The following is a 23,661-nucleotide window of genomic DNA, read 5'->3' on the forward strand; positions in this document are numbered from 1 at the left end:
TTTTTTTAAATAAAAATTCAATCGACTCAATGAAGAAAGTTTTTATTTTTCTAATCTTCAGTGTTTTTGCAAAATATTTCATTATCGTTATCTAAACTTAACTCTCAAGCTTTGTAAAACCAGTGTACAAAAGTTTGACTAAATCAACCTTAACCTAACCTAAAAGATCTTTGTTTATGTAACCTGTATACAGTAGCAAACCTATATAACTGAAACCCAATAGAAGATCGTGGATTTGCTCTCATTATCGTCCTCTCTCTCTCTCTCTCTCTCTCTCTCTCTCATTGCTATTTTTCAGTCATTCTTTTACTGCCAGTAATAACTGAAGGTAGGCATACAACAATACTTCACACGTACGGAACACAGCGTTGCAGAGCTATGCGGAGGGTTTTAACGCTGTTTCGTGCGTGCTGCAATTTCTGCAGGCTTTTCTCGTCCATAATTTAGTCGTGGAAAATATGAAATATTTTATAGCAATGCCAGATAACACGGTTTGAAAAACTAATGATCCCGGTGATGGATCGCCCGTTAAACGCAGAGTCGCCCACCCTGGCTGCACCCTATTTGTATTATATATCCACACGTATTCCGGTATCGTCACATGCACCAGACCATCCTTGTATGTACCTGCGGTGCATCGATTTCTCTATTTGCATTCCGAATAAAAAAACAATTCTGCACATTAACAATTGTGCGCAGAGTTGACGTTTGGCTTTTATCTTTGTATTATGAATAATTCATGGGTCGAATTGTGTAATACAGTTTAGAAAACAATAACCCTAAATATTCGATGCAACGCCAAATTTTGACGTAATGCAATGAATTACCGATAAAAATCTGGAAACCATTTAGAATAAAATATGTTTTCCAAAACAAAAAAAAAAAAGAACAATTATGGATAAGAAGAGAGAATAGTCTTCTCATTTCGACAGACATCAATACGAATGCAAAATTCGTTTTATTCTCGCGATCGGATATAGAAGCATTAATAGTTCGAGGCGAGTGCCGGGCTGCCTAGCGACAGGCGCAGCCCCGGAAACCCCCGCCACTCGAGGTAGGCGCAAATATACCCGGAAGTGGGGGTAAAGGAGGGAATTATTGTGGTACCTCCCACTCCACCTACGCCCTCGCGTACTGCAGGTCGGCTATGACTGCAACGCCTCGCGTCGAGTCGGTAAACGATGAGGAAAAAAGGAGTTTTTCATTCGCACATGATCATCCCGAAGGCCTTCGCCGTTTTTCATAACCTCTTACTTTTGCTTGTTTTTAATTCGTCGATTCGATCGGGGTGATTGCGCTTCGGAAATTGGGCGATACGTCTAGCCAGACATCGGGATCAGGTTGTTTACTTGTTCTATTTGCGACAGGTACGCCAATACGCCTCCGTATTAAATATTGAATAATAAAACATCGCCGACTCGACACGGCGATGATCGTATCGTTAACGGCGCCTTTAATAACCGGGTGTCCGCCCACGGTGCAATGCACTTCGGGAATAAACGCTCCTGTACGTCATCAGGCAGATAGGAAAGTGCAGATAGCTGTCTAGTTGGTACGAACATCCACTCCGGCATTGCCAATAAACTCCTCTATCTCACCTCCATCTTGTGTCACAGGATCGCAGGAACATGGCGCTGAATATAAGAGGACAAGTCGATCGAAGATACCCTCATGCGACTTATGTACTTCATGGAAATGAAACTTACGACCGCCGATTCGCGTTTCTTGTAATCTACTTTTCTGCTCTTTCGCTGCACTGTTACAGAGCCTTAATTTCAAGTCAGGAAGCATCGTTTACCAGTCATCGGGAATGACTTTGAGTCACTTGAAGTGTGATGTCAAGTGTGGTATGTTTGAGAGGTTAGTCACCCGTCTGGCCAAAATAAAATCCCCTAGGAGTGTTCATATTGCAATGAATAATATTCATTAATGAATAACATTTCTTCACATTACGTGTCTCATTACCAACGGAAGTTGGTTGGCGTCAGCCATAGAAAGTTGGTTGTTTAGAGAGGACGTTCATACGCATGTGTGTCTAACTTGTCCATCGGACCTTAGCCTAACTATTTTGCATTCAGGTTACGAATAAAGATGTAAGTGGTAAACGTGACTGGCAAATTTACCGTATTTTCACAGTCACAAATTGGTAATGTGACTGCGAATAAAATTACCACATATTGGTCACATCAGAAAATCGCCATTTGGCGCAAGGTCATTGACCTACCAACATTGACTCTAATTCGGTCCAATGTTCTGGACTTTAGATTACTTTTGAATAACTATAGAAAAATAGATTTTTCGAAATTCCTCAGACTCCGGTCCTCTAAGGGTTAATAAGCATCGACGTACTTGAAGCTCATTTGAAATCCTCCGGAATCCCAAGCAGCTCAGAGTTTCCTCGATGGCTAAAACATCCAGTCGGCAAAGTATTTGACCCTGTGTTGAACCGGATAGTATAAAACACGGTTCTTCAGCTACGGTTACACCGATATTATATATAATAAATACCCGCGGTGGATAGTGTGACCTCCTATTCCTTCCATCTTTGGCCTGACTGACGTCGAAACGACGCCTTTATGTGCCGCCAATTAGATTCTGTACTCGTACCGATCGATCGGTTCTTGTAAGTAGGTTGTAATAGTGAGAAACTAATCTGCAAAGCCGATCGAGTTAGAACTATGCGTTGCGATATTCGTACAATGCGGATACTTGTGTATTTATAGCACTTGTGTTTGTGCATCTGCGTGTGCGAGGGTACAAACCTTGGCGGTAATTTACGCACCAAGGGGTAATTACCGCGCAATCAAACTGTCAAAAGGTGAACTCTGACCCGTAACGAATTGACGGTTGTGCAGCGGGGCCTTGTGCAGCCGTCTTGTAACACACTCCGAACTGCTCTCTTGGCACAGCTTTTGCCATATTATAGGTATGTGTGCTTGTGCGATGGTGCATGAGTGTTGACACATATTTTACCTTATATGTCCTAGCTAGGCTCATCATCGTTGGAGAGGAACGTCTCTAAGGTCTTTACAAGTACGGATTTTTCTTATTATAGTGTATATGCGTGTTTAGTCGGTCACCTTTTTGGTCCATAAATGACGATTTGTTACGCAACAATTTGAAGTTAACAATTAATGACCATTTCAACTGATATCGTACTTCAGGAGCTCGACGTACCTACATTGTGCCTTTTGGTTCATTCAACCAACGTTTTGCAGTGAAATTTTATTAGTTATTTTATTCTTACACGGTTAAAAAAAGAATGTCCCAGTAGTTGCATTATTTAACCATGTTTCAATGTATTACCAAGTTTCGCATTCACGAACAGAAATGTAACAAATAATGCAAATCTAAAGTGGACCTGCTGGGACATTGTGTTTAGTTACAATTTTCTGACAGTGTATTTACACTATTTTCAGGCTTGTTTTAAATTTTATTTTTTTTTTATTTCATACTCCTTGTGCTGTCCATTTATGTTACATGTGTTTAAGCTGTCAAGCTACGTTTGTTCGCCTGCAGCGAGTAAGGTTGTTTCTTTCGTTTTTATTCGAAAATTTAAACGACATAAAATTATAAACAACTACATGAATAAATGAATGATCCATTTTTTTTACAGTTCTCTAAAATATTTATATACATTATTATACGCCCATTTTATTCTATCTTACGATCTAGATAAAATGTGGCATTATATTACTAAATCAATTTGCAGTCCACCTCAAAAAAAAATTTTTTTTTAAATAAAACAATGCAATTATTGAAAAATTTACAATCTCATTGTCAGTTTACTTAAAGCATTGTTTATTTTGTGTTACTTCGGTGAATATGTGCTTGAAAAAAAAAGTTGTAGACATATCGATATCTGTTTAAGAAGCGACGAATTGACCGACACGTGCAAAATAATTTCGTTAAAAAATTCTATGTATTATGGGATCATCCAGACTATATAAAAAGATGGAAAAAAAATCCTCCCCGGCGGGGAATCGAACCCCGGTCTCCCGCGTGACAGGCGGGGATACTTACCACTATACTACCGAGGACATGTTTATCGTGAAATTATAGATATTTTTTTGCACTTTTAACCTGTCAGGGCCGAGTGGATTCAAATGCTGTGGAGATAAAGTAAATATAACCTAACTTTGATATTCACTTCTAGAAATTGGTACACAGAGACAAATCTTGAGTCTCTGTGTATGTGATGCATTAGAGGAAGATGAACTGACGATGGATTATATGTGTAAAATAATCATTCGTTGAAATCTCGATTTTATGTTACTTCTTTTTTAATGCTATCACTTCGAGTACGGAAATAACACGAAGAAAACTATTCTCCCCAGCAGGGTTGTAGGTTAGGTTAGAAATTTTTATTCCCAGGACATTTTCCAAAGCCTTTGTACATTTTTCTGGGCAACGTTGACTCTACGGATTAGCGAAACATGCGGTTTTTTTTTTTTTTTTTTTTTATTTGCCAAATAAAATATTTTAAAAAATTTTGGCCACTCACCAAGGCGCTTATTCAACTTCAAAATGAAAAAAAAATCCTCCCCGGCGGGGAATCGAACCCCGGTCTCCCGCGTGACAGGCGGGGATACTTACCACTATACTACCGAGGACATGTTCAACATGTGATTACAAAAATTTTTGCCCACTTCTAACATATCAGAGTGAAGCGCAAATATTATCTAACTTCAAATCGATATCTAGTTTCAGCGGTTGGTATATAGAGGCAAATTATGAGTCTTTGTATATGGTGCGTTAAAGGAAAATGACCTGACGATGGCTTATTTGTGTAAAATAATCATTCGAACTCCAGGTTAAAAATCTTCATTCCCAGGATATTTCTCAAAGTCTTCGTTTATATTTTTACACATTGTCGGACGTGCGACTGATAATAAACGAAACCAGCATTTTTCACCAAATGAAATGTCGACGAGGATATACAGCAGACTAGTGCTGTACGATTTAGCCGGCTTAACAGCCGTGGCGATTAACTTGGCTAATTAGCTGAAAGTTTGCTGGTTAAAGTATTTAGCTGGCTAAAATAGATAACCGGTTAACCGGTGAAAGCGGCCAAAAATAGATAATCGGATAATTTTAACCGACCTAACCTAAAAATGCAGAAAATTAATAAGCAAATGAATTTTTCACCTTTTAAACTCGAACTTCTAACTGAAATACCACATGAATAAAAGTTTGTTATTGACAAGTGGAGAAGTTTTTGAGCGAATCCAATTTTAATATTACTGAATAATGTATTGACTATAGTTGAGAAATAATACGTATCAAATTACTCGAAAATATCCGGAGCTTGATAAGTGACTGAAAAGTTAACCTAAACAAGTATCACGATTTGCCGGACGTTAATTTTTACTCTCAGTTTAGCTAATTATTTTTAACGATCAACTTTTTAGGTATCTCAAACATTTGGATGACAATAATTTCTTTTCCTCTGTGTACAGTTCTGATTTGCCGTATTAGAATTCGAGCCAACGTTGCGTTGTAACTTAGTGTTTGACTAGTAAACACTCCTGGGCTGACTTCTATGTATATAATGTGTTGTAGTATAAATAGTTACATACGTAAAATTGGGTAGCTGGCTCGAACTGGGATGAGCGGTTCGTTAGAATCGCTTCTAATAAAATGGCTTTTCGAATTTTCTGCTGATCAGTGTCACTTTTCTGATATTTTTTACCACCCTAGATTAGTTTACCATCCAAAAATTAATTAACTCTATGCAAGGAAGAGAATTTTCTTCAAAGGACCGTTTAATTTTCGAAATTTGACGGACGGATTAGAATAGCTCGTTATCCGATTCAGAATAGAAAAAAAAAAAAAAAAAATGTCTCAATACTTAGACCTCATGGAACACATTTGCATAAAAATAAACGAGAAGTGCTAGAATATTCGGCTTACAATTAGCCCACGTTTAAACGCCCCGTGAGGTGAGTTACACGCTCAACTCGACGTTTGGCGCGATGCCCGAGTGGTAAGGCGAGTATCGCTCTTATCGATAGTTATCGATACACTGCAAAAGACATATTATGTGTATATGAATGGAACGCAGTTAGAAGAAGTCGCGTATGTAAAATAATCGTATCGTTCAAATCTCGATTTTCTTTCGTGTTTGTTTTTTATGCGATCATTTAGACTTAGGCAAAAACATGAAGAAAATTACTCTCTCCGGCAGAGTTTTACGTCAGGTTAAGACTCTTCATTCCCAGGATATTTCTCAGTTTTCGGTCATTTTTTTTCACTCTGTTGAACGTGCGGCTATTGATAAACGAAAAATGCCCTTTTTTTTGTTAAATAAAATATTTGAAAAAATTCTGGCCACTCATCATGGCGCTTATTTAACTTAAAGAATGAAAAAAATATCCTCCCCGGCGGGGAATCGAACCCCGGTCTCCCGCGTGACAGGCGGGGATACTTACCACTATACTACCGAGGACATGTTTAGGAAGGAATTATAGATATTCTTCCGTGGTTTTAACCTATCAGTGCAAAGCACATTCGAGTGCTATAGCGGTAAAATGAATATCAAATACCACCGAGGACATGTAGGAACCTGCTTTATGTCGGTACATAAGTTCTGGCACTCACATGTCAATTGAAGTAGTTAGAACCAGTTTATTAAAAGCAGACACTATTAGCCGCAGCGATGAACTTGTATATTTATAAACCTTAGAAAAGTACATCGCAGGCGTTGAAACAGTCTAGAAAATAGTCTGTAACAAGTTCGAATGCTCGAAGGAAACACGACGGAATAATAAAAATTCTGCTTGCAAAATTTATTTTCATTATAATTCATGTGGTCACAATGGAATTATCTCTTCAACTTTGAGGTGAGTATAGTAATAATTATAGTAATCAATTAGGCCGCATTGGTAAAAGTAAGAAAATCGAGAAAGTATATAAGCTTTTCGTTGTTCTTTTTCTTGCCTCAATTTTACACTTTCATTTCAAGTGAACTGCGTGCTCGTGCAATGTTTTATGTCAGGATACAGTAGCCCTAGAGATTTGGAGTACGTATTTTGCTTATAATATTTTCTAAACACCCTCGTTCCTATACCTTCGATAGCTCAGTTGGTAGAGCGGTGGACTGTAGTTGGTAAACGAAGATCGTACAAAAGAGACATCCATAGGTCGCTGGTTCAAATCCGGCTCGAAGGAGTTTTTTTTTCATTTAACTATTTTTCATCAGCCGTTTTGTTACATTTTTTGCTCAATCTTGAGCTCCAAATCGACAAGACCTTTTCTCTGCATGAGCAAAAACTGCAAAACCATGAATATTCAAGTTCACCGTCTTTGTACAATTTTGTGAAACTTGTAACAAGCATATCGAACGTGAATTTATCGTTCGAGAATGGTTACTTTTTATTGTATGAGAAAAAATCGCGGTTAAACTTTACCATATTGTAGATTAAAAAAAAAAAAAAAAAAAAAAAAAAAAAAAAAAAAAAACTATACATTTAGTCTTCAAGGGTTAAATTCGAAGCATTCAAAGCGGCGCGGATTGTTTCGTTTTACGTATACTCCGGAGCAATGGTATAAGAATAAGTAAAAGAAAAAGGGTTGATATTAGCCTGGGAAAAGACAAACGAGAATAAAAGAAGCTAAAGAATCGGAGGATAGCCGTGTACGCCTTTTGCCTTTTGAATATCCGGAGGATAGGAGGCGAGGCTCGCGTTTTACCCGTCGCGCCAGAGGAGCATAAAGAGACTCACGCATGCGTGTTCCGTACGTGTGTTCGTTTCTCTCTTTTCGAACTCGGCTTCCCCGCCGCGCCATGCCGCGGCCCATTCACTACGGGGTATTTCAACGCGAACGGCAGACACAGACAGCACAATGAGCCCAATTACTTTAATTGTAGTCTCAGTCTGCTGGATGCGAATATAACGCCCACCTTTATACCGGAAGAGACGAGGGGCGAAACCGAATCCCCCCTCTGCGCTAAACAATTTGCACAATATCAATTTTTTTTTTATTTTTTTTTTAATTCATTTTTTTCTCTTTCTTATCCCCTAAATTTCTTCTTCCCGATTATTCACATTTCGTTTTCGCAGTTTTTGACTTTCTCCGTTTTCCTCGTTCCTTCGATCGCTTGTTCAAAGTCGTTGCTGAACAGTTTGTTTTTTATTTTTATTTTTTTTTTTTTGTTTTTACGGTAGTTTTTTCTGATTTTCGTTCATTTTCAACACAACGCGGTGGAAACGTCAACGGGTTTCGTTGATGCAGTTGTAACTAAGACCATTGTCAGCCGAAATAGCTCAGTTGGGAGAGCGTTAGACTGAAGATCTAAATGTCCCCGGTTCAATCCCGGGTTTCGGCAGTTGTTTTTTTTTTTTTTTTTTTTTATTGTATCTCTTTTTACTCCCTTTCTTTATTTCTTTATTCCGAAATTTTTATAACGATTTACATCGCAGAATGAAGGATTGGCTAAAAGTTTTGTTGAACAGGATTTATATGGAAATATTTTTTGCAGACAAATTGGATTTTTGATGTATTTTTCAATTTTTAATATTTTTTTATTCGGTTCGATGAATTGTATTTAACTGATATTATATCGACATTCGAATACCTGATAGTTGAAATTAACGTTATCTTATATATTCTGGAACAGCGAAAACTTAATATACCTACATATATACACTTAGATTAGATTGCAAAATAGTTTTATGACTGATTGTTAATACTATACCTGATTACTTGGACACTTATCAAAATTTAATTTCCTACGTCACGCTGGCGATAAGTAAATAATTAAAAATCAACTTTCGGTATCCACGCACTAAAATTAATTATCCAACTGATCGATTTAGCTCAATACAAGAAAGGTGGAAATATTGCAGGTTGCAGTGCTGATAGAGTATAAAATGTTTCAAAGTAACTAGTATATAATTTTTTTTTTATTCATTTTCCATCATTCGCACGACAGTTTGGTATAAATAATAATAACATTCTAGTATTCGGTATAAATATTAAAATATCAGTGTCGCACGAGACTATGAGTGCGACAAGAAGTGTCCGAACAAGTTTTCCTGCCGAGTCGTTTGTACGGTCGACCGTAAGAACAGCTACCTTCAGACCTGGTGGAACTCGGGGAACAGGATGTGGTCACCGGCCGATTTCCGCAGACGGAGTTTTCCCCGGAAGAAGATTGCCTCCGCATAACGTAAGCCGTCGCGCAGCAGAAGAGAACCACGAGGACTCCGAGTAACGCTGCAATCTGGCCAAACGCGTTCAGGAATTTTCATCAAAGGACCATCCTAAGGCCAAGTGCCAACTTCGACACCGAGTCCGAGGACCTTTTTCTGAAAAGGATACCACCGTCAGGACGGTCTTCAGTCTGTTCGCTCTCAAACGTGGCCATGGAAGCATTTGGACGTTGCAGAGATGGATCAACTCGGTGCTCGGCTCCAGGTTGTCCACCGACTTCGAGGTCCATCCTTCGTGACAGATGCAGAAGCCTGTAGCGTTGTCGGTCTTGCCGTGATGACAGTGTATGTTCTGGTCAAAGAGTCGATTAGTAATTAAAGCTTGAGGTATCAACTGTAGCAACCCATCGACGATAAGTCGTGGTAGATTCGATTTCGTTGAGATTTAACACCGCGTGTATAATTGGGGTATTTCACGTCAACTCGACCGATAATTTTTTCTCACTATTTTTGACTCTCTTCAATTTTTTTTTTTTTTTTTTTTTTTCGTACTATTCAACAGTCTCAAAAAAGCAGTCGTGAATTTTTTCAGATATTTGTTTTTTTTCTGCAATCGTGAATCTTTTATGTGATTTATGCAAACTTGTCACAGAATTGGCATTTTTTTTTAAAGATCTCGAAAAATTCTCAAAAATTTTACTTCTCATTCCGTTTATTTTTACGATCATCACGTGATGCGGGGTAATTTTTTGTTCTATTTTCGTTTTTAGCACTTTAAACATTTTGAACAAACAAAACACGAGGTTTCAATGATTTCCAAAAATTACCAAAACCTTGTACAAAGAAAAATAATTCTAAGAATTCTCTGCAGAATTTTTGATAATTTTTTGAAAATTAACAAAATAGTAAAAAAAAAAAAAAGAGAAGAAAAAATCACGCCATCGTTGAACGGGTGTCAAAATGAACGGAATTGACGGTAAGATTTTCGAGAATTTGTCGAGATGAAAAAAAAAAGATGCCAATTTTGAGATGGGTTTGAATAACGATAAAAAAAATTCAGAAGAGCTTTTTGAGACTGTAGAACCGTACGAAAAATTGTGAAAAGAATCAAAAATAGCGAGGGAAAATCACTGGTCGAGTTGACACGGAATGCCCGAATTGTTTTCAGTACCGATAAGTACGGCCGTGGTTCCGACCTCCAAGCCGTCTCCGCTGTTCCTCGACTCAGGGCGCGAACTTCAACCTCGTTCACCGCGTTCTCCAAATCTCGACAGGTGTTGCTAGCCGGCACGTAGGCCTGTAGTCAGGGTGAAAGAAGAAAGACTTTTGGAGGATAAATTATACTCTAACAGTATACGGATAGGGATTGGAATGAACGCGTGGATTTCTTTTTGCTGGAAGCCAATCGTGACCTGCACGACTGTGAAGTGGGTTATAGACAGACGCTTTTGCATTACGCTTATACAGGGTATACATGATAGTCGTAGAAGTGCAAAACCATCAAAAGTAAGAGTTATAAATTCCTGTCAAATTAAGCCGTAGCAGGGCGTGAGTTACACGCTACATCGCATGCTGTGTATAGCAGCCAAGTAGGTATAAACCTCTGGATCGCAATAAAAATTCACCCGCGCCACGTTTTGTTGCACCTATATGTATAGTGTAACTTATAAACGTTGCGCGTATATTTATAATGCAAGCAGCTTATCAAAGGCTTACGTGATTTACGTATACCTAACGTACGTGAAACATATAGAAGGAAGAAAGAGTATATCTGTTCGAAAGGTTCTTTCGCAATTTTTTTTCTCATCATTGCACGGAACATACCGGTTTGAAAATGTCGGAAATTTCAGTTAACGAAGCCTAAGGAAGACTACCGAACTTGAAGTTTCGATGCAACGAGTTCTTCAAAAGAAATTCTTTTCACTGATTCAAAGCAGAAATTGCGTAATTGACATATATTTTACTAGAAATGAAGTTAATTCAAACCCACGGAATGTAAAGAATGGGAAAATAAGTTGCGTTTAATTCTTGGTCAAGATTCAAACCCACAACGTCAGGCAGTTCTTTATTAGTATCAGCGATGCAGACTGGAACTGGCTGGCACCGCCGATGCCGACGGTTGAAGAAATTCCTCTTCCCGTGGTACTTCATGTGACAATTAACCGGACGACAGTCGTCCAGAGTGTCTAGATCGACGGTAGGACACGTCCTGGCTTCACCTCTGGTGTAGTATCCTGATTGTGAATGGAGAAAATGAGCTTTTCGGTACTGAATTTTTCATCTCAGATAAGAAGTCTCCTTCTGTCGTGCCAAATTCCTCAAAACCGAGTAAACTTCATTGGAAATCAACGAAAGTTATGAAAAATTTACGACCAAAACTTACCTTGAAGAACTGGACGTACGGCTGATCGCGTCGATACGCTGGTGTCGAATTTAACCTTCTGACGTATCTCGCCAGTCTGATTGTCCCTGGTGGTGTAACCGATCGCGATCATGCATTCCCCGACCCGGTCATGAAGGTACTGTGTAATAAATGAGCCAAGTCTCACAACCATCCGACAGACGATACCTTACCATGCATGGTTGCAACAAGTTGAACGATTTCTGTCCATTGATTCGATTCAATGTCAGGAATAAATGAAGAGGATCGTCGAGAGAAAAAAGCTTCCACATCACCAACAGAAACGGTTTTCAAAAAATGCAAAAACTCGAAGTGCCCGCTATGTGAACAGCTCGTACAAATCATGATGGCGTCGACGATCGCGATCATGAGGCCACGTGCGATGATGGCTGTGTGGGTCTCCGTCTTCCTTCCGTTCGAATTCCCCCAGGGTTTTTGTGAGCTCGGTGTAGGTGGTGTTTAGTGATAATATGTTTGGCCATGGTGGTGGCAGAAGCACACAAACTGGTGTGCTGGTTGGTGCGAGACGGCTCCGCCCAGTCCGCAGGATCACGATAACTACCGGCATTACGTCACCACGGTACACCAGGGCGACACCCCCGCCTTCTCATTATTTCCCTTTTTTCCCACCGTTTCAAAAGCGGACAAAAAGTAATCCATCCCCATTTATACCTGCCCACCCCCAACTATCTCCACCCCGTAAACCTACCTACCAGATCTCATGTCAAGGTAATCAGGCACCGTTTATGAATATTTCAACATTTTCACCAGTTTTACACCCTCCTGAGGCAATTTCATGAATTATTCTCAACAATAGTGACTAATCGTGACGAATAATTCAGCGATATAATCATTTATGTGGTAGGAATCCAAAATTTTGTCCGGAGAGATTTTGGAAAAGGATATTGTGGAACCATTCTCCAATTACTGAAGGGAGCTTCTATCTGTAACGCTAACTGAAACGAAGCTTATCGTCTAGATCTAAACTGCAAAATGCTGATGTTAAACTTACAAGAGTCGGCCAAACCAGAGTCACGTTTCTGGAGACATTTGGAATCAGGACACCCATGTCACCTCCGACGAGTTGAATGTGCTGGGGGTGAGAAGATCGGGAGTCTTATAACACCGGTCAGAATCGTTGGTCTCCGAGTGCCTTGGTATTGGTACGAAACTGTGAGGTACACAACCCTTCCAGCTTCGAGGTATACAAGACGACACGCATAAATTACACAACCACACGTTACATTCACGTGTCACATTTACCTCGCACTCGACGTCATTCGGGCAGATGGTCTCGCAGCACTTGATCATCCGAGCATTTATCGCGCACCACTCCTTCCCCTCGTTTTTGATATCGATGTCTGAAAGACACGATGGACTATTAACGCGTTACACTCTCTACTTCCACGAGTATATGTAGAGGAACTTCCTACGCGGTATCGCACCCTGGTGTAGACATTCGTCGTGACGTCAAGGTCAAGGTACTTCTTTGGCCTAGTATCACCATGCATCGTGATTTTCCCGGCGTCGATAACGTCCCAGGAGTGACATGAACCATGAACCAAGCACTAAAATTTTAACCCGTTCCAGCCCCAGACAACAGTCTGCGACTAGTGAGTTCTTCTGGTAGCTAATTCGAGGAGCAAACCTTTCCGTGCGATGGCCAGAAAGAAACTAATCCGCGCCCCTGCAGGTGGACTTCGTTAAGTTTCTTGCCCATGAAGTTCCCGTGCAAAGAACCCAGAGCCTGCCTTCCTCTTCGTGTGTCGGATATGTCCTGCTGTCAGTGTGCCGTCACTCAGCCGCAGACCGTGCGTAATAATTATTCCCTGATGCACCCGACGATCTTTCGAGTAGCCCAAGTCACCCGTAGCCGAACCGTCGTTGGCCGTTAATCGGTCGGATCGAGATCCGGGTATCCTTCTCCTCCTCGTCCTCCTCCTCAAGCATCGGCTGATCTTATCCTCGAGATAGAAGTGACGGGGCGAGACTAAATCCGTCCTCGTCACATTACGAATCTCAATTTCTTTGCTATCGTGACTTGTTCATGGTTTGGAAAAGAGACCGACGTTGGTTTTCAGTCGCCATTTTCAACCACCGCGATGGGGTGAAGGTGACCGTCGTTCGGACCAGATCGGTGCGACGGTACGCGCGCGGAGAGAGCAACTCGACAAAACTGAACTACGTTCCACAGTTTCAACTTTCAGCTGGTCACGTTGCGTTTCCGAGACTCTCTTTTTGCATCAGGAGAAGAGTGCGGGAAACGCCACGTTGCGTGTAGAATTGCAACGATGTAGTCCGCCGCTCGAGCAGCTGGGCTGTTCAGTATGTTCCAGATATTTCCTGCCCTCACACGTCGCGATCGAAACCCTCTCCCCGATCATCGGTGACCCCTCAAAACCACTTCTTCCCCGGAAATGGTCAGGCCTTGTATTACCAGTTGCAAATATTGGCAGAGGATTAGAAACCAATGTGGAATATATTGAAGATCCTAGGAACTTGTTCGTGTTGACGAGCAATTGTTCTTACAACGATGGAGATGCATGGTTAGTTTATCGAAACCGTAATTTCTTGGGTTATTTTATCATGGTTGATGAATTTCGAGTGTGAATAAGTATGACGGTTCTACAAAGGAAACGCTAACGATATTCACAACAACTTTTAGGAGTACATTCGCAACCATCAAATCTTGAGAGAGAGAGTACTTTGATAAAAATTTCAGAATGTCTTCACCAGGGTTACGTACTTTGAAAAGTTGGCGGTAATTTCAGATGATCATGAATGTATCTTTGTCGAACAGGGTGAAAAACGAGGGATGAAGAGATGATTTTTGGATTGCTACCAAATCAGCTACTCACAGAAAACCATGCCGATGTCCTTACGCTCGATGTGGCGAATCCCGCAGCCCTGAAAGAAAGTGAGAAACAGTCAGAGGGTTGGTAACGGAGCGACGGCGGTGATTGTGGCAAAAAACCGATCCCAGCGAAGCCTTGAAGGAATTAAGAGAAGAGGGCAGGATGCATGGAGCTCGGTCTGCATGGTCTCGAGGGATTAAAGAATCGGTGAAGCTGGAGGACGCGCATAAGTGGTCTCGGTAGGTACCATTTTCCCACCGGTACCAAGGCTAGGTTGGGATCGTCCGCAGTCTGGTCTTTGTTGTAACGACCTATCGGCTGTATCGGCATTATACAGAACGTGGAGCAGCTTGGCGCAGGGCATCGTGGCAGCGATCGCCCATCCTTGGCCAATTTACATGTCAGTCTGTCAGGGTGTAATTTGACCGCAGTTGATTCCTCGCCCTCCGTCTTCCTCCTCCTTGTCCTCCTCGTCCTCCTCGTCCTCTCCTCCCCCGGGACGAGACACAAAAACAGCTACGATCATCCTCTGACGGAACGGCGCGAGGATAATTGCGACCAGAAACTCGCGTCGATTTCAAAATATCGGAATTCTTAAGGCTCGTTCTCATACCTACCCCACCCTCGAGACTCCGGGCCATAGTCATGTTCATTTCTAAACACGGTATTGTTACATCTCTCTGGACAATGATGCCAGAACTTCGCAACCTTTTTGTTACAACCGTATAATCGCCTTCCGATGACCTCACGAGATCGAACAAGATCTCAGCGAGTCTCGTCCTTCACGAATGTCAAATATAAAATGATCAACCCTGTTCGAAAGTGATACACCGAGTCACTTTCTCTTTCGCGAATTTGGACTTGCCAGATCCATGTAACCCAATGAAACTGTTTCCCAGAAAGTTTCGGTAAACGCCTGATGATCCTGGTGCGAAAGGTAGCAGGAAGTAAAGCCCATTCCGTGCTGGTCCCAAAAAACGATGAGAGTAATTTAAAAATAATCGTACGCACTGCACTGCTGAGTGGTTTAGTATTTTTGGACCGCGAGCGAGCATGAAAAAGCAGACTAAAAGATCGCGTGCGCGGACGACAGTTGCAGGTAACATCAGCTATTCCCCAAACCCCAAGAACCGGGAAGGTGCGGAGCGTTGGTTCCATGAGCAGGACTGAAAGTACGCAGGGAGAGGAGCAAGCGGACATCAACCGGTGCCGGAGAAGCTTTTTTTTATTTTCAGTTTAATTACTCCAATAGGACGTCGCGGCCCGAGTGATATCTATACCTATATGTATATATATGTGTATATATATATATTTATATATATGTATGTGTATATACTTTCTGTTTATGAAAATAACTCTAGACCGACAAACGGCGATCTTATCTACTTGAATGACGTCCCCGAGACCTGCAACGCTCCGCCAACTTCAAAGCGGTTTTATTTTAACCCCCACCATGCAGCCGGGGTGTCATGATGCACGACGTTCTGTATTTCCTTGTAATTTTTTATTTGCCCTCCCTTCCTTTTCATTCTTTTTTCGCAGACGTTTGAAATTTTTCACTCACCCTCGCTACCAGATCTCCGAATGCAATCACCGAGTTCGCCAGCAACCAAATACACGCCAAGATATGTCGACATGACATGTTTGCAAGAATGGTAACCGGTGACTGTCTGAAATCACTAATTTCATGCAGATGTCAAATCTTCTTCACGCGCTGGTTGGACAGTTATCATTGGAAATAACAGAACGTCGGGACAAAATTTTCTGGATCTTCTCAATGTATCAAGTCTAAAAAGATACTCCAAATATGAGATAAAAAAAAAATTTCGTCACAGTTTCAAATTTAAATTTCAATCAGTTTGATTGAAACTCGTTTATTTCTTGTCTGCGTTAGAAATTAAAAAAATTATTTAAATACTTGGAATCTTAATAATTTCGTTCACGTTTTTTCAAACGAAGGTTTTGAGATTCTATATTTTTCTAAATTTGTTCCGATTTGCTACTTTCGAGCTTTAAATTCTTCAGGATATGATATCGAATGCAATATATGGTATCGTGAAACCGGTGCTTGAATGTATTACGAAAAAGGCGCCACTGACTGGCATCGACTTTAACGCTGTTCTACGGCGATGGTACGAACCACTTTTCCTGCAGGTCGGTAAGCCACGGCCAGTTCGAACCTTCTGTACCCTCAAGCGTGAAGAAATTCCTTACCCGTCACATTTACCACCGGTTAACCGTTACCTGCGAAAAAACGAATCATTACATTTGACTAAAAACACGTAAGAAATAACGAATCTTTGCTGCAGTTAGTTGATTATAGTCCTTGTCAATTTTGAAAATGCTTTTAGTCAACTTCAACGCCCTTTAATACCTATCGACCGAGCCCTCCATCATTCAAGCCGTTCGCTAGCGTCATCCTTCGTGGAATTAAGGCATATTCCTGTGAAAGATGCTGCCTAGAATAAGGCGCATGAAAGAGTATTTTTAATACGGTGATAATGTCAAAACTGAAAAGCTGTCTAAAGAACTGCTAATTCCAAATTTGAAAATGATAGTTATTGATACTAAGTCGATTTCCCTCCTTTTCCTTTTTGAAAAAGTCTGTTTTTCAAACCCCTTGCAGGTGTTTTGAGGACATAAAAATATCCCGATTGTACGTCTGTGGCATTGAATAGCGAGTGGAGGCGAGAGAGAAAAGAGAAAAGGGCGAGCAAGAGAGGGGGGGAGGGGGGATTTAAAAAGTCATCAAAAAAAAATCCGGGGAGCAGTCGAGTCTTGGGGCAAACACAGCTGCTTGCAAGGCCAGCTACTACCTACCGTCGGGGTCCGACTCTCCTTCGAATCTATAATCCCTGGAGTCAGGCATCGAGCGTGCCGCAGGATTTTTATTACATACACACGCAGGAACTGAGGCCGATAGCCTGGCGTCTGCGGCTACCGGATGAGGTAAAAAGCTGCTCGATCCGGCTGCAGACCTGCTCTCGCGTCAGTAAGAAGGAGAAAATTCTCGACAGAAATTATAGAATTCAACTACACGAAAATCGCTGAACCCAATTATGTTGGGTTGTAGAATTTTATAAGCTGATAAAGTGTTGATCATTCGCTCCAAATATTTCACGTAGTATCTCGGTTGTTGTACGAAAAAATTTTTTATTCCCTCGGCTGTACAAATTTTTTGCTTATGTACCTATAAGATTGCTTTATTTTCAAGCCATCGTTTTAATTAAAATTTGTGCAATAAACATTGTAAGTTCGTTCAATTGATTGGAGAATATCTTTTCCGAATGAATCTCACATCCCTGAAATTTTTAAGAAGACGAAGAACTGCGGCAGCAATAACGTAAATCGATATGGAAGAGAGGCGTGCGAAGTATATCATGAATCGGGGACCAATTTTATTGCCTAACATACTGCTGACGTTATAGCGCCATCTGATTGTGCTGATACTTGCAGGGCGTGCCTTGTGGTTCGCCTCGAACGGATCATTGACACGAGTAAAACCAGGCCGAGATTCTTTTTGTGCGGTGAACCGCACATGTGCGTCTTCCGAGCTTGAGAAGCGAAGATCCACTCGTGTGAAGCGGCTTTTGCACCAATAGTTTTACTCCATACTATACCTCATACTACATTTTCGCAAACCATTCAAAGAGAAACTAAGAAATCGACGATCACTCTTTATCTGCACATTTAACAACTGATTGATGCACAAAGAAGTTGTACAGTTGTAACAGTCCGGTGAAATTTGACGGAGAGATTAAGAGGCGCTCGAACGATGAAGAGCCCAAAGATTCGCCGGTGAAATTCTCCTCACAAATCATTACTACTGAGATATAACTCAAACCACTGTGTAATTGTGTGTATTTACCAGATATTCACACACATACACACACGCTTTGCGGTTAAGTGAAACCACGCTGCAAAAGTACATAAACAATCTAGTTTTAAACACCGCAACGCTGGCGGCGGGTACGAGAGAAACCGTTGAAGAAACTGTCGATTCTGCACAGTTTTGATCCGTGCTCTTTTCGCTACACGCACATATTCGCAGGATATGCGTATAAGGTATAACATCAACGTACGTAATCAAGACAGGAAGACTCGCCTGCAATATGTTCACCCACCTCTTGGGTCGAGCGAACTTTTTGGCGGTCTTCTTTCGCCCGCAGGCCATACGGTGAAAGTTTGATCAGTATTATAAATGCGTAAGTACGCGCATCCTTAAACGCGTGGGTATATAACGATTACTGCGCAAATATATGTGTACCTAAGTATCATCGATAAGTATAAGTCGTGGGATGTTGGATCAATTCTAAAGTATAACGATATTCCCGGTAATTCGAGGAAGCTGATAATCGAACGGCTCCAACACGAAGCCCTTGAAATCTCGTATTAGGCGGTTCGATTCGGTCTTACGCTAATTGGTGGAGGATATCTCCACTCCACTCGATCAGATCGCTGATTCCACGCCGATGATGCGGTCTAAATGCGGTTAAATTCGACTTTCGGTTAACGCGTGGACCCCGCGATTTGGAAATTTTGGAAATCTTTTTCACGTGGTGAAAACTTTTTCCTCAAATCGTTGGTAAGGGATAAAAACAAGCTTGCGGACCGTCGAGCGCGGCGCTCGAGAGACATAAATTGCAACAGGGACTGTACCGGTTCCATGAGCGTCCATTTTGTTGTCCGAAGCAGCCCCAGGACCGGGTAACGGATCGTGTTGCCTCGTCAGGTTTGTACAGTGTGTGTTTTACAGTATGCAGATACTCGTCAGGGTTCGGCGTCGTTGACTATAAAAGCGTCTCGAGTCCGAGTCGTCGCTTCCGGTGAGCGCAATTACGGCTTGTTTTCGAGCATAGCGCCGCCGCTCCCTGACTTCGGGCAGGGATTTTCTCAATCATTCCTCATCGGACTCGATCGATAACGAACTGCTCCCGAGGTAAAGTAGAACCCGGGAGGCGACACACGCATTGCACTCTCGTCGAGGTGGTGCAGATAGGGAAGGAGGAACGCAGAGACTTGGCTTCGGCTCACCTGCACTGAAACCTGATGCGCCCAATAAAAATGAGAACAGGTTAGCCGCGCCAGCAGCCTTCCTGTCCCTCTAGTCCCGGCTCTCTAGGACAGTCTTGACAAACAGCGAGCTCACAAGTTCCTTGGTCTGCATTAGAGTCCCTTCGACTGCTTCGTCGTTCATTCATCCGTTCGCTCGATCACCGCCTGCATCTACCTGCGCTTGCATACTAACGCTGGAAGCCACCGTCTGCACGTGCACTCGACTGTCTTATACCTATGCCTATGTAGATGCAGCGTATATAAACGTACTTTCAACCGTGCGGTGCAATGTCTCTCTAGTATACCAGGTGGCTCCGCTAACAAAGATAAGCGAGGAACAGGGTACCCCATGTATTTGTGTACGTCTAGGAGTCAAACGGATGTTGCGTCACGAATTTTTACCCCAATGGTTAAAATGTCGTGACATCATGGCCGGTACTTTTATAGAGTCATAATGCAGCTCTTTTCTGACAGTTTCGTAATTTTTTCTCGCCCCTAATAAGCAACGTGCTCCACGCTTTGAACTTCTTTGTTCAACCTACCGTTCCTTTCCATCATTTTCAGGTTATCAGAATCGTCCTGTGATGGTCATAAGGTTCAAGTTAAACTATGCTGAAATTTGCAAATGTGAATATCAATAGTTGTAATGCTGAAGTTATATAGTCCGAACTATTCGAGACACTTTAACCATCGTTCAAAAGCGTGTCCATCATCGTTGTTTGTGAAAAGATAAAAGCTAATCGTTATGAAGCGTGCGGTTTTTATTCGCAACAACTTCCTAAACTGGATGTCGGTATGACATCATGACCTCGTATCACATCCACGTTTAGGAATGATTACACCAGTTTACTCATACCGAGAAAAAAGTCGGTTAGATATAAATGGTTGGATGAATGTTTACTCGGGAAACAGGCAAGAGATTTATCTCACTTATGATCTCAAGTGATTCCCGCATTACGGTTGTGTTCTAGGATATCCCGAATTACTTGCTCCATATCGTTCCAGAGTCTGCCTGACTTCCAACGTTTGGGTAGCAGAGACTTGAAATGATGATTTCAAAGAACAGCACTTGACGAGTGAGAAGTTGATCCAAATCGAGAAGATTATCTTGTATGTGATGAATTTCGTCGTCTGTTTTCAATCTCGGAGTATACGTGTCGATTGAACAGGCCTGAAGCAACATCGAAAGTTCCGTGAATAGAACACTTCACGAATTCCTACTGAAGTCCGATGCCATTTGAAGAGACTTGTGAAACTGGTGCATGTCCTGTTACTTCTTACCCATCATCAGCTGTGTCGCGGTTTCATGGCCTGATTAAAGTTCTCATTAATGACTGTGCAGATTAAAAAATGCACAATAAACGGTGTTCCGAGATTCGGACAGAACATTTTTCACCATAACACGTTAAGCATGGAACGTGACCTTTTCTAAAAAGAGTTTCTCGAGTATGCATCGATCTGTACCACCTTCGGTCCAGCTACTTTCGCAATGTTTTCCATTCAAACTCTACGGTCAGGGAGTGCGGACTGCTGCAGTCAGTACTTAGCTCCATTGTCTAGTCAGCGCCCACGTGCTCGGGTGCATTCCGAAATGCGATATCTCCCGACTGCAGTGGTCCGTTGGTTATAATAGTTATATCATATTGGTTGAAAAGATACGTTATACGTTAGGTATGCGCGTGCGAGCTCTGCGGAAATGCTTATCTAATTTTTGCCTTTCCATTGTCCGTGTAATCTATACCATGCATATGATATATGAGTGTACTATACTATGTGGAACCCATTCTCGAATCGGTACAGGAAATTGATAAATAGTGAAATTTCATCAGCCTGTCATCGAGTTCATCGCTTGTCACAGATATTTGTCAAGTTACAACACTGCTTTCAACTTCCTACGTAAAATTCGCGCCAAGTGTTTCCTCCGATTTGCGGAGGCGTATTATTGTGCATATGAATTTTAAACAAGTTATCCACGATTTATTATATATGGTGGCGAATAAATATTTGCAGGTTGAAGTAACGTTTGTCGTTGTCTTTCTTCCTCCGCAGGTTTTTACTGTCCCCTTTTTTTCTTCATCTTTTTCAACAAATTTACAACCACTTGACGAAAAAATATCTCATCATATATCAACCAAAGATACATTAAGTTGATCAACATATTTGAACGTATTGCAAATATCTCGAAAGAAAATTACTGTGCATATATATATATATATTATTACACTCTCTTTCGATCCATAAAATTTTATCTATTATTCCCACTTATGTGAGGGAATTATAATCACATTCATAATGGACAGATTGCGAATTACATGCTCGGACGATTTAAAACGTCAGGTACTAAAAAAAATGCGAGATTTGCAATATACCACATGCAGTATATATCTAGTGTGTGAGTGTGTGTGGAGAAGGATACGCAACGTGGCAAATCCATAGTGAATTAATTATTTCTCGTATGGTGCGTCGCCGTATAGAGTTGGAATCGGTTGGGCCGCGTGCCAGCAGCTGAGACAGCAGTTCCCTTCTGCAACCCATCTTCTCCTCCCGCAGTTAAGGTTGTATGTATTCAATACGTGACACACACACACACACACATTCACCTGGACATACGTACATATAAGGTATACGTAGAGGAACATTAACCAATCTCCTGAGCAGTGGCGGGTCTCGCTGAGACACCAGAGAGTTTCTAAACCTAGAATCACGGCGCGGACATACCACGTGCAGCACGTCTATGGCATCAATGACCGAGAGTGAAACCTTCGTTTCTCCTTCCGCGCGTCGAGTACCTCACGGTTGTATAATGGTGCGTAATTTTATGCGAAACGTAGAAACGTCGCGAAGCGACATTTGGAGAGAATCTATACACATTCACTTCCGAGTAGGTATGGTTGAAGAAATCGATGAACAATCGATTGTACGAATGATTAATGTAGTTAATCGACGTACCAAGTTAGTGTGGAAAATAATTTTTACTAAAACGATGTACGAACTGTCTATGTTCTGTTTTTATATTGTCGAGACATCCGGGTAATCGGAATATGCTCGTGTGTTATAGACACGATTATTTTTAGGGAATTCTAGGAATATTCTTGAGTCCGTGTGTCATGGCGGTTTGGCGATGAAATCTTATTATATGAAAGTTCTCCAAGAATTTTAGGCGATTGTTCAAATTCCCATTTTGAAACTCTATGTCGAAAATGTTTATATAACCCAAGGCGCTTTGCTCGGGGAATCGAAATGACTCCGGTATCACAGTTCCGTCATCAGTGAAAATGATATTACAACTTGATGGCAGATACGTCTGATGTCAGGTTGCCATTATAATGATATTGTATTGATCACAGAGTCATTGTGATCGTGCAAGGGTTATAGTTGCGTCGATAGGAAATCACGATTTCAGTCAACTATTTGAAGCATAAATTTTTCTTGCCGGGGAAAGATCTGGATGGGGTCAGATCTGAGAAATTTTCGATATTCAAAATAGCGGATCCAATACGAGCGAATAGGATAAATTTTTATATTTTTAGTTCACCATATTGGATCTGCCGTCTTGAATTTTGAAATTCAGACATCGAATTTTGTTTCAGCGACCTCGAAAACCCTCGAGTAACAAAATTTCAATCGGATCAATTTTTATATTTTGAGACTGTCATAATGGATCCACTATTTTGAATTTTGAAATTCTGACGTCAGATTCGTTTTTAACGATCCCAAAACCTGTTACCGAGTTCCACTTTTCTAGTCCCCGAATTCTAGTACCAGAATTATCTGTTGCGATGGGGAAAAAAAGAAAAAAAAAAAAATCTAAGTTGAATTGCATAAATTAATTTAAACTAATCCAATTGCAAAAATGATCGTGTCACTCAAACCCGAAGTTATTTCACCCTCGGTAAAAATGACTGATCATACTATACCTATAGCAATACAGGCTACTATAAACGACGATAGTGTGCGGGTCCATCCATATGGATATGAAGAAGACAGGCTGGGCTAGAGAGTTGGAAGTGGACATACATAGGTAGGCAGATCCCTACGTGGCGTCCCATGCGAGTCATGCGACCACCATACCACCATGCACTCAACTAGACTTTACTACAGGGTTGAAGAGTGGGGGTAGCGTCAGCGTGGCGTCGAGTTGGAGGGAGGGGGGGGGGGGAGGGAGGGGGGGGGGGGGAGGGACGCACAGACGCTA

The 23,661-nt window shown here is 41.4% G+C and overlaps 1 protein-coding gene and 5 non-coding genes across 6 annotated transcripts; 2 read left to right on the top strand and 4 right to left on the bottom strand.

Annotated features, from left to right (window-relative positions):
- Positions 1-3,968: 3,968 nt before the first annotated feature.
- Positions 3,969-4,040, bottom strand: Trnad-guc. Its single transcript has one exon. It is a non-coding gene; the product is annotated as a tRNA-Asp (tRNA).
- A 501-nt stretch (positions 4,041-4,541) lies between these two features.
- Trnad-guc lies at positions 4,542-4,613 on the bottom strand. Its single transcript has one exon. It is a non-coding gene; the product is annotated as a tRNA-Asp (tRNA).
- A 1,763-nt stretch (positions 4,614-6,376) lies between these two features.
- Positions 6,377-6,448, bottom strand: Trnad-guc. Its single transcript has one exon. It is a non-coding gene; the product is annotated as a tRNA-Asp (tRNA).
- Positions 6,449-7,068: 620 nt separating this feature from the next.
- Trnay-gua lies at positions 7,069-7,170 on the top strand. Its single transcript has 2 exons — positions 7,069-7,105; positions 7,135-7,170. It is a non-coding gene; the product is annotated as a tRNA-Tyr (tRNA).
- A 1,086-nt stretch (positions 7,171-8,256) lies between these two features.
- On the top strand, positions 8,257-8,329 carry Trnaf-gaa. The gene has a single exon. It is a non-coding gene; the product is annotated as a tRNA-Phe (tRNA).
- Positions 8,330-8,986: 657 nt separating this feature from the next.
- LOC124411799 lies at positions 8,987-12,960 on the bottom strand. Its single transcript, XM_046891247.1, has 6 exons — positions 12,569-12,960; positions 11,539-11,677; positions 11,205-11,389; positions 10,327-10,452; positions 9,325-9,507; positions 8,987-9,226 (listed from the first exon to the last, which is right to left on the bottom strand). Exons 1-6 carry the CDS (start codon positions 12,623-12,625, stop codon positions 8,987-8,989), a joined length of 930 nt encoding a protein of 309 aa, XP_046747203.1. The 5' UTR covers positions 12,626-12,960.
- Between the last annotated feature and the right edge of the window lie 10,701 nt (positions 12,961-23,661).

The sequence above is a fragment of the Diprion similis genome, chromosome 10 (assembly GCF_021155765.1).
Source record: "Diprion similis isolate iyDipSimi1 chromosome 10, iyDipSimi1.1, whole genome shotgun sequence".
Taxonomy (NCBI): domain Eukaryota; kingdom Metazoa; phylum Arthropoda; class Insecta; order Hymenoptera; family Diprionidae; genus Diprion; species Diprion similis.